Here is a 10,682-nt window from a genome sequence, read left to right as displayed (position 1 = left end):
ATATAATTTTCTATAAGTTTCATGAATCATAATTTTCCAGCCAACAATCACACAAAGGGAATTTGGAAGTTATAATGCCGGTATACATTAGCATTGAGTGGATGACATACTCTCATCGGATTAATGTCCATATTAGTCATGCATCAAAGGGCTCGAAGTATTGTGGAGTGATGCCCTCTTGTGATTTAGCGAACAATGCTAGCAAATTATAAGCAATCGCAACGTCTAAGAGCTTCTTGACCTATTTCTGTCAGAATTAAATTATAACCCTATGATGATATGCGATATTGATCCTTATGGTATCGTAGGATTATGTCCTATTGTTCTATCGGTTTGCTTTAATATCTTATAGAACATTTTAACATGTGCTTGTGGAGATGGTCGTGAAAAAATATGTCGAAGTCATGTCGTACTAGTAACTTTGTATTTCAATTTTGAATTTGCAAATATTTCTTGAAAATGAAGGACACGATGTTTTCGCAGGATGTCCTTTAATTTATTTTTATTCACAAAAATAAATTTAACAATAAAACATATTTCGCGGTATAATTAGACACTAATATAACATTCATTAAACACCATTATATTAGCGAGCAAACAATGGCTACACACAATACTTGCATTTGCATTATTGTTTTAATAATTGATACTAAAGTTCACTTACTCGATTGACACTCCATTACTTATTCTTTCTTTTCTTTATATTTACTTCCTTTTAATTAAAAATCAAACATACCATTATGTATAGAAATGCTTATAAACTCCATTTCCGCATAAAGAAAATCACAAGTAAAGCGAATCGCCCATCGAAAAGATGTCAGCTAAAGAACCGCCTGTAAGGCAAGAAGTTATCTTTGAATTAGATTTCATAAGTTCCCTCGGCAGGAAAATATGTCTATATCCATTTATTGGGAAGTCAAAACCCATGATCATGGGATACTTCGTTTTCTATATACTCGCAGCGACCACCGCGCTGCAACTTTTTCTTACACTTGTTTTAGCCAGCGCTTCTGATCTGCTGGAAATTATTAATATAGCTCCCAATTTAGGAGTGTGTATCATGACCGTTATTAAATATACGAAATTGGAAACACACAAAGACGTATACAATGAAATTTTCTTTCATTTTCGCGATGGAATGTGGGATATCGTATCTCCCAATTCCAAAATTCAAAAAAGCATTATAACAAAATATAGAAAAATAGCAATGATTATAAATCGATTTCTTCTCTACTATTCCATTCCCTTAACTGTTGTAGTCGATTCTTTCCCTTATATCTTCATGAAATACGAAGAAAAATTTCATGATCTAAGAGAATATCTTTACCCTTTCGAAGGATGGTATCCTTTCAATAAAATCGAATATTATGGTATAGTTTACGTTTGGGAGAGTTGCATGACAGCTGTAGTTGTGATCGTTTATTTATTTGCAAACATGATACACGCAAGCTATATAGTATTCACGTGTATGGAGCTGCGCATTCTTGGTTGTTGTCTTGAAGACTTGATAAGTCCAAGCGACGTGGAAAATATCAAAAAAGGATTTAATGTTAATGCAATCCAATTTGGAATAGAAAAAAAGTTCAAAATAATCATCGCGAGATACGAGTATTTGGCCAAGTGAGTTAACTTTTACGTATTATATATACTCTAATGTTAGTTAAATTTTATATTATTTAATATCTACTTTAACTAATATTTAACTTCAGAGCAGCATTTAGGATAAATAAAATAAAATAATTTTACAATGTTAAAGTCAAGCATGTAACGTGAAACTTTCAGGAAATGTGCCGCACTTGACTCTGTTTTGGGAGGTGCTATGCTTCTCAACTATTCCCTCGGAGCTATATTCATTTGTCTAACAGCTTTCACGTGCACGGTAAAGAGTTTCTACTTGCTCTAAATTGAAAGTGATGTTCAACATTAAAGCGTCGCAATGAAAAATATCTATAATGTTAGAATTGTCTTATATAACACATATTTTCAGGTCGTGGATAACTCGTACAAACGCGTTCGTTATTTCTTCATGTGCATGTCTTTGCTTGTGGAGATATTCAATCAATGTTTGATTGGACAAATTTTAAGTGATCATGTACGTTGACTTGCTTTTTATTTGTTACTAGCATACCCGGCCACGCGTTGCTGTGTCTGAGTGATAATTTTAAAATATTAGGATTATTAATTTTTGGGATAATTAATCGAAATAACAACTTCTATATCTTAAGTTGGACCAAATTACACATTAAATGCCAAATTTCATCAAAATCGCTTGAGTTGGTGAAGAGTTCATTGGAAACATACATCGTGACACAGATTTTTATATATTTGTTATATAAAATTTCACCTGTAGTTTTATATATTAATGATCACCTAATTGCTAGATAGAAAAGTCAGTCACAGTTTAATAGAATAATATTTCAGAGTGAAAATCTCACAAATTCCATTTATTCATCGAATTGGATATACGCCAGTCCTGAGACGAAGAAGATTATTCTGATGTTAATATTGCGGACCCAAAAGCCTTTCGAATTCACCGGTAACGGATATGTTACAATGAATATGAATACATTTAGCAGAGTACGTATAGGAACATATTTATACTATAATTATTGTTAGGATCTTTACAATCACTATGCAAATAGGTGTATTTAGTCGGTAGGAATCCGACATAACCCACGGCTCCTTTCCCGGGGGTATGTAAGATTTTCCCACTAAAAAAAAAAGTTTCATGATTACTGGATCCATGAGTGCCTCTCTTGCAGAGGTATCTTGCAAAGCTATTCCTTACTATAACAAAATGATATAATAAAATCTTCTTATTTGTATTATATTCAATTTAACGTTTTGTATTATAATAACTAGTGATCCACACCGGCTGTGCTCGTGGTAGATATATTATAAACAGCAGGTATAGCAGCACTCAGAAATTGTGTACATATGCAACGGTGAAAGAATATTCGAAATCGGCCTAGTAGTTCCTAAGATTAGCGTGTTCAAACTAACAAAGAAAGATTTAGCAAGATTTAGGTAATTTTATGAAAAGCAATAATATAAATCTGTGTGTTTTATATTTTTATTCAAGAACTAAACCAAAACCTCAATCACAGTAGGTAAATATTATTTTTTTTTTATCAGGAAATCTGTAATGTGGTTGTTATTTTTCTTTTCAGATTTGCAGCAACTCTTACCAATTCTTCAACCTCTTACGCACAATGTTTTGAATAATATAGAAGACTTTACATTAATACATATTTAATATTGTATTGCATTTTAAGTTTTATAAGTGAAAGAAAGCTTCGATTTCTAAATGTATAATATAGTATTTGTGTAAAATCAAACACCAGAAAATAATTCAATATAATTTTAAAATTCGAGTTCTTTAAAAAGCATTCATTCTCAACAACTATAAACTAATAAAAACTATAATAAAGGACAAAATCTACCTATATTATCGAATTATTTCTTCCTTCCTCCCATTACCTGAAAACCAGTTTCATTCGTACAACTAGGCCATGAATTAAACGTTTGATCATCATTTACTCACTAGCAAACTACTAAAACCGCCGCCTTGGTACAGTAGTTAACGCATGCGCGTAGAACCGAGGGGTCCTGGGTTCAATTCCCGGTGGGGACGCACAAAAAAAATTGTCTCGGTCTGGCAGGACATAGAAGGCTGATCACCTACTTGTCCGTAAAGAAAATCGATCAGTGAAACAGATGTACATCATCTGCCCCATACCCCACTAGGGGACACGGGACTTCACGAAACTACTAAAACAATTCAACAAATTTAATTACTCGTACCTATAAATTAAACATTAAAAGGGTTAATTTTTTTAATTAAAGGGTTAAGTTTTTACATTAATGTTTTATCATTGAAATTTAACTTTAAAATAAAAAAAAACGATACGTTTAATAAGCTTGTTATAAAGTCAATATTATAGGATCCCAAGATTCTACGCAAAAATATAAAATAAGATTTCCAATATGAATATTGGGGAATGGTTGGAAATTACGAGGTGCATACGACGGCAGAAATGAGGGAGCTCTCAAAATGACTATATTGAAGTAATTCGCTCCGAACCGATGCTATAAAGTCAAGATGGTTACGTCCATATTACCATGTGTCGTATTGAGGGAATATTGTCTTCTATTAATTTAAAACAAAATATGAAATACGTTTCGTTTAAATATTATACTGTTAGAAATCAGAAGGGGGCTGAGCTGAATACTAGTTTGATCGTAATAATAACTAATGCCTAATGAATGTACTCAGTTGATAACAAATTTCAGCCAGTCACAAAGACGATTAAAAAAGTGAAGGTAGTTGGGCCGAACATTCAATAAACAACGTTCGAACACCAAGCCGCAATCAAAGCAATCCATACAAATGCGCCCCGTTTCAAAGCAAGGCGATTTTTATAGGCAAATCCTATAAAATCGCCTCCGCTACGTCTAAACTAGTTTTGACAGGATAAAGTGACAGCTACATGACAATAACTCATTTATTAAAAAATATTAATCCAGAATGCATCTAACAATATTATTATCAAATATAAATACTTTCATACAATTTAGTATGATAACTCTAAATCTTATTCATCAATATTATTTTCTTTATAACCGAGGCCTACCAATAAACATATATATCATGTCAGTCAGTCTCATTCGATAATGAATCAAATGAGGCTCAAAAATAAATACATAACTGCAGTTAAGATTGGCTGGTATTAAATATAAAAAATGAGTACAAACCAAGATTTTTTCAGTAATATTCCATGGCAATAATGGTCTAATGGTATCTATGTGATACTATCGGCTGCATCTGAATCTCTCCTTAAGAATCTTCCTTGGGCCGTAAGAAACAGTTAGAAAAAAAATTGCCAAATTAGTAGAGCCGTTAGCAATACATTTGGCGATTCGTTTTTATTTATATAGAATATAGATAGAGAGTATGATATCCCAGTATAAATCAATGGATTGTTATCATATTAATCGATTTTACATTATCCTCTGCAAAATTTCACTTTATATTGTTTGTTTCAAAAGAACTTGTTATAATAATAACATTTATTTATAAATTACTAGCTGCACCCGGCAAACGCTGTTCTGCCTTACTCTTATCGTTTAGTGGTATGAAAAATAGATGTTAGCCGATTCTCAGACCTACCCAATATGCTTACCAAATTTCAGAGGAATCGGTCAAGCCGTTTCGGAGGAGTATAGAGACTAACATTGTGACACGAGAATTTTATATATAAGATTTATGGCAAATAACCAGTCCTTTGAGATGCGTATACACGCCAAATGATAATATATATATATATATATAATAACATAGATATATAGACTGATAATATAGATAATTATAAAAATAAAATTTCACCTTTCGATAAAGTAATAAAAAAAACATATTTATAATGGCAATAATAAACTTTATGAATGTTAAAATCACGAAGAAAATTTCATGTTATTATTAAATGAAATATTATTATTATCAGTGCTTCCATCACGACATATGCCAATAGTTAAATAATTATTTTATGATCTCATTTCTTTATAAATTGATTGTAAAGGTATGAAATTTTCAAACCATCGGCCAATTCAGGCCTTATAAGATGGGGACGCGATATAAATTCATTTTTATCTTTTTAGTTATAGTACCCATAGGAATTTTAGCAGAAAACACTGAACCCGGTAAGTGGTATTCGGCTATAGATATATAAAATGGTATACATACGCGCGTGAGTAGTTTATACGAATAAAGTATTAGAAAAAGAATCCTTTGTGTTGAAGCACAACTTCTACTTCCTAGTACAAACTCTTTAGTTTTCTATTTCACAATTAAATTCATCGCTTTCAAAATGTTATTGTTTGATTTACTTGATAATTGAGTTTGTTTGATTGTTGATAATAGAAATTTTATTGTTTCAGGACAAGCCCCCGGTGCTACAGCCAGTGCCGTTGCTATCGGTAATTTTTTATTAACATGTTGATATAATATTTTAATGATTATTCAATTATAGCATATGTGATTATTGATTTGCAATTTCAGATTGGTCAATATCATTTATAGTGAAATTAACTTTGAAAATCCAATTATTTATATATTAATATAAAATGATGTAATGGTTCATATCGTATACACAAGTAAATGACTGTATATCTGGGATTAAATTCATAAACAGTTGCTGACTATGAAAAATCCATTCAGTATTAGAATTCAAACTATTTTTATTACCTCTATTTTATGCATAATGCGTAGACTTCTGCTCTCACTTGTCTAAAGTCTATTTCTGGAGTTGCCCATATCATCACAATATTGTAAATTACGAATTTAACTTCTAATTTTAAAGTTAGGTAATTGAGATAACTTCATAAATAAAGATTCTTTTATTCACAGCAACTACAACTGTCGAAATTGCTCCAGTACCAAGTGGTTAGTATGGATTTATTGTATGTGTAATGCATTTCTTATATTATAAAATTCATACTATCGCAGTGTTCATTGATAAGGGGTGTGGTGTCAAACTCTTATTAAAAACCATGTTCGTTTTATCACAATCATGAACGAAAAAATGTTAATAAAATGCTTTTTGTACTACTTACATAATTTATTAAGAAATTAAAAAATAAAGTTATTACATAGATCATCATGCTTCAATTACATACCATAACTTAGAAATCTAGGATGGTATAAATGAAAATAAAAGAAATCTGTACATCACGACCGCCTCCTTGGTGCAGTCATGCAGTTGTCACCGCGTGAACGTAGAACCGACGGGTCCTACGTTCAATCCCCGGTGGGGACTCACGAAAAAAGTCTCGTTCTAGCAGGACCGAGAAGACTCATCACCTACTTGTCCATAAAGATCTAGTCAAAATGATATATATGATCTGCCCCATACCTCACTATGGGGCACAGGATTTCACTGTTTTATGCATCTTGAAACTTAATAATGTTTTCTAATTTAATAATCTTTCAGCAAACAGTGCTGAGAAACCATTGAACGGTACAGAAAAACGTAAGTAACATCTAAGTATTCATGTATAAAAATAAAAATAACACATTATAAATAGTATAGCAATATTATAGTCACCTAAAACATAATCTGAATGTCTATCTAATAGTGTATTTGCATCAGTAAATACCGAAACAGCTGTTTTATTTAACTGTCCTGTTCATGGTAGGTAATTACACAGGCGAATAATAATTTTTTTGAAGCAGTGTTGTTTAGAGAGAAATGCCAGCTGAGAGTATAACGGAGAATAACGTTTATATAATAATTTTCCCCTGCAGACAGTAACTGTATCTATATGTCTGTCTTTCAAATCTGTAAATCCGGAATTGAAGATTTGCTTCACATTAAATAAATAAAAAACTTATAAAATAACTAATCAATATTATAATTGTTTCTGTTATTACAGCTAAAGGCAACGAAGGCGCGAATAATGATGGTGAGCGTAATTTGTTAATGTTATTTTATTTAATAAGTATAATATTATCTATGTTTGAACATAACATTTGTTTCTTTCTTTATTTTAGACGACTATGACGACTCCCCGGAAGCACCTTCGGCTGGTAATATTTTTCCACGGAATGAAAAACTTTTACGAAACCTATATGTATAAATACGTGCTGCGTCGATTCAGAATAATATAACTTCGATCAACTTTTGTATCATGGTATTTCAATGAAATTTGCATTGTTCGGTTAGCAGATTAACTCGTAAGTAACAAAAGTCAAAAATCCTAGAGATAGGTACTTCAATTTCTAACAAACAATGTATGTTTGGAGAACCTCAAAAAACGAATCTTTCGGGATCCAGAAAAACCTCCAACAAATTGAAAAAGGATGAATGAAGGATATGAAATATTTTGCAAATTCGTAGGTATCGTGATTTGAATATTTTATTATCTCTTCCAGGTGCACAGGCAAGTGCTGTCGCGTCTGGTAAGTAAACTCATATAAATTAAATTTATGACGACAATCAAAGTAAATGCTTAGCAAAAGAAAAGTTCCAATGAATAAAAATATAGACAAACCTTTTTGGAAACAAGCAAATAATTCCATAAAATAATTTCAGCTCAATCAGGTGGACAATCATCAGCAAATGCAGTAGCGCAAGGTGATTATTTTAAATAATATTTAAAATAATTGTATTTTATTTTTTTAATATATAAACACTTGGCTTACAGCATCTGCATTGACAACAAGAAAGAAAAAAAGAAAGCAAAAAAAAGCTGACAATGAAGAGGGGTCACCAAATGCTAATGGTGCTAGTAAACCCAATAATTCAGAAAGTCCACAAAATAACACCAGTTCTTCCAAGCCTATCCAAAAAGACAATTCAACTGACTCCTCCACCGATTCAAAAGCAAATCCTGAGAGTAATTCTCATGATGAAACAAAACCAGTTAAAAGTAATGAAGCCGGTGAAAGTAATAATTCTGAACAACCAGATAAAAAGGCTGTCAAAAAATCTGAATCTAAAGAAAGTAAAGACTCCAGCGAGTCTGGCAATTCAAAAAAGGAAACAAAATCTAATAAATTGAAATCTGACAGTGATTCAAATGAAAATGACAACTCCAAAGCATCGAACAAACCTCAAAAAAACCCTAAACATGAGGAAGAAAATCAACATAGGAGTCGAGATAATGAGGAAAACTCTTCAGATGATTCCAGTCTTTCAATTGAAGGAAATAAAAAGCATTCAGATAACGGAAAACATAGTAAAAATAAAAAGAAAAAATATACGAACGATGAGAAAAATAAACATAAGAAGCATCATTCTGTAGAAAGTTCGTCTAGTGAAGAAGGGGAAAGTTCTAGATATAAAAATCGAAAAAACCACAGGCCACAAGAAAGCAAAAATGAAAATAGTAATTCTGATGAAAGTTCAGAATCTTACGAAGGGAGTAGAAATAGGGAAAATGAATCAGATGATGAGAGTGATTCTAGCGAAGAAAGATATTCCAGAAATAGAAAAAGGAAACATAAGCATAAAAAACCAAAAGATGAAAGTGACTCTAATGAAGAGGAATCTGATGGGACTAGTAAACATAAGCAAAAAGAGAAAAGTGAAACCTCAGATGAAAAATTAGACAAACACAAAGGAAAAGACTCTGATAAATCTTTTAAGCAACCAAAAATTCATAAAAGGTACAGTAGATCAAGTAGATCTGTTTATTCAGAACCTTTAAAAGAAAGTGATGCAGACAGTGACGAGAATGATGTCGAAGAACCAAGTCCACAAGAAGAAAATAAAAGTTCGAAGAGTGGAGACAACGAGTCCAGCAATATAAATGATTCAGATGAAATTAACTCTTCCAGTGGGTCAGAACAACCTAACAGAGAACAAAAAGCAGATGAGGACAATAAATCAATAGATTCAAGTGATAGTGAGTCTGGCAATGCAGATTTCTTGAAAAATAAACGCAGTCGGTCCCGACCACCAAAAAACAAAAAAAAGTCAGATATTCCAAACCAAGAGCGTGCTTCTACCGGCTCTGGAATTGATTCGAAAGGATTAGACAAGACAAGTACAGAAGACAAATCAAGTAATTCTGAAATGTCAGATAGTAAAGAAATCTCCAAGCAAACTGGATCAAACGGAAAGTCAAATTCTAGCAAACCGTGCAATAATGAAGTACTTCAAGAAATTGAAGAGCTAATAGAGAATGAACGTAAAGAATGCAGTGAAAATAATCAATCAGAAAATAAAGATGAGGACAACAAAGAAGTCGAGAAAAGTGAATCTAATGAATCACAAATGCCAAAACAATCAGACAAAAGCAAACCAGACAAGCCCAATAACGATGAAAATAAAATTCCGGAGAACTCCAATACATCTAAACAGTCGGAAAATTCCGAAATTGAAGAAAATGATTCAGAAGACTCCAATTCAATGATTGACGAAATTGAAGAAATATTTGGGATTTCTCATCACAAACATAAAAAATCAAAAACGTCAAAAATGGACTCTAAATCAGCAGAAAAACACAATAAACATAAGCATCATGACGCAAAAGAACAGAATAAATCAAAACAACTTGAAAATTCAGGCGAATCGAAACAATCTGATGGACACGCTAAAAAACAAAGTCCCAAAAAACCCGGTCAAGAAAAAAATTCAGAAGACTCTATGAGTTCAGAAGAAACGGACATATCTAAAAAGCCAGAAAACAGTGGCAAACCCAAGCACCCCAGCGATCACAAACAACCTGATCACGATAAGAGTAGCAGACACAAAAAGTCAAACGAGGCGGGAAAGAAAGATTCTGGTTCTGATGAAGCAAGTGAAGGTAAAAAACCAAAAAATAACGAACGTCCTAGTAAAGAATATGACTCGGAAGAGGCAGAAAATTCACAAGATTCTGATAAGGCCAAACACAAAGGAAGGCATGATAAACATAAACAACCTGGTTCGCATAAAAAAGATGAAGACAAAAAAAAATCACAACAACCTGAAAATTCGGATGAATCCGAAGAATCAAAAGAATACGCTAAAAAGCACAAGCATAAAAAAGCAGGTCAGGAAAGTAATTCAAAAGAATCTATGAGTTCAGAAGAATCCGATAAAGCTAATCATCCACAAAAGGGTGGCAAGCCTAAACACCCCAGCGATCACAAACAACCAGATCATCATAAGAATGACAAACAGGAAAAGAAAGGCAAAGCG

The 10,682-nt window shown here is 32.3% G+C and overlaps 2 protein-coding genes across 2 annotated transcripts in view; both read left to right on the top strand.

Moving 5' to 3' along the window:
• The first annotated feature begins 814 nt into the window (after nt 1-814).
• Nucleotides 815-3,221, top strand: LOC119834345 (putative odorant receptor 92a). The gene is made up of 5 exons (XM_038358687.1): nt 815-1,620; nt 1,783-1,879; nt 1,988-2,092; nt 2,422-2,577; nt 3,171-3,221. Exons 1-5 carry the CDS (start codon nt 815-817, stop codon nt 3,219-3,221), a joined length of 1,215 nt encoding a protein of 404 aa, XP_038214615.1.
• A 2,397-nt stretch (nt 3,222-5,618) lies between these two features.
• LOC119834344 (dentin sialophosphoprotein-like) overlaps nt 5,619-10,682 on the top strand; it is a 13,005-nt gene continuing 7,941 nt past the window's right edge. Inside the window, exons 1-10 of the mRNA XM_038358686.1 lie at nt 5,619-5,697; nt 5,935-5,973; nt 6,404-6,439; nt 6,987-7,025; nt 7,429-7,458; nt 7,547-7,582; nt 7,928-7,954; nt 8,088-8,129; nt 8,200-8,733; nt 8,800-10,674. Coding sequence (XP_038214614.1) covers nt 5,619-5,697; nt 5,935-5,973; nt 6,404-6,439; nt 6,987-7,025; nt 7,429-7,458; nt 7,547-7,582; nt 7,928-7,954; nt 8,088-8,129; nt 8,200-8,733; nt 8,800-10,674 — 2,737 coding nt within the window. The remainder of the gene's footprint in view (nt 5,698-5,934; nt 5,974-6,403; nt 6,440-6,986; nt 7,026-7,428; nt 7,459-7,546; nt 7,583-7,927; nt 7,955-8,087; nt 8,130-8,199; nt 8,734-8,799; nt 10,675-10,682) is intronic.

Source organism: Zerene cesonia, chromosome 19, assembly GCF_012273895.1.
Source record: "Zerene cesonia ecotype Mississippi chromosome 19, Zerene_cesonia_1.1, whole genome shotgun sequence".
Lineage (NCBI taxonomy): Eukaryota > Metazoa > Arthropoda > Insecta > Lepidoptera > Pieridae > Zerene > Zerene cesonia.
The sequence above is the reverse complement of the archived record's forward strand: the minus strand, read 5'-3'. Positions and strand labels throughout refer to the sequence as shown.

Bases quoted from the DNA above. Each gene is read 5' to 3' on its own strand.
- LOC119834345 (XM_038358687.1), top strand. From the start codon at position 815: ATGTCAGCTAAAGAACCGCCTGTAAGGCAAGAAGTTATCTTTGAATTA. The intron at 1,621-1,782 runs GTGAGTTAACTT...TGAAACTTTCAG, and splicing joins AGATACGAGTATTTGGCCAA to GAAATGTGCCGCACTTGACT. The intron at 1,880-1,987 runs GTAAAGAGTTTC...ACATATTTTCAG, and splicing joins TAACAGCTTTCACGTGCACG to GTCGTGGATAACTCGTACAA.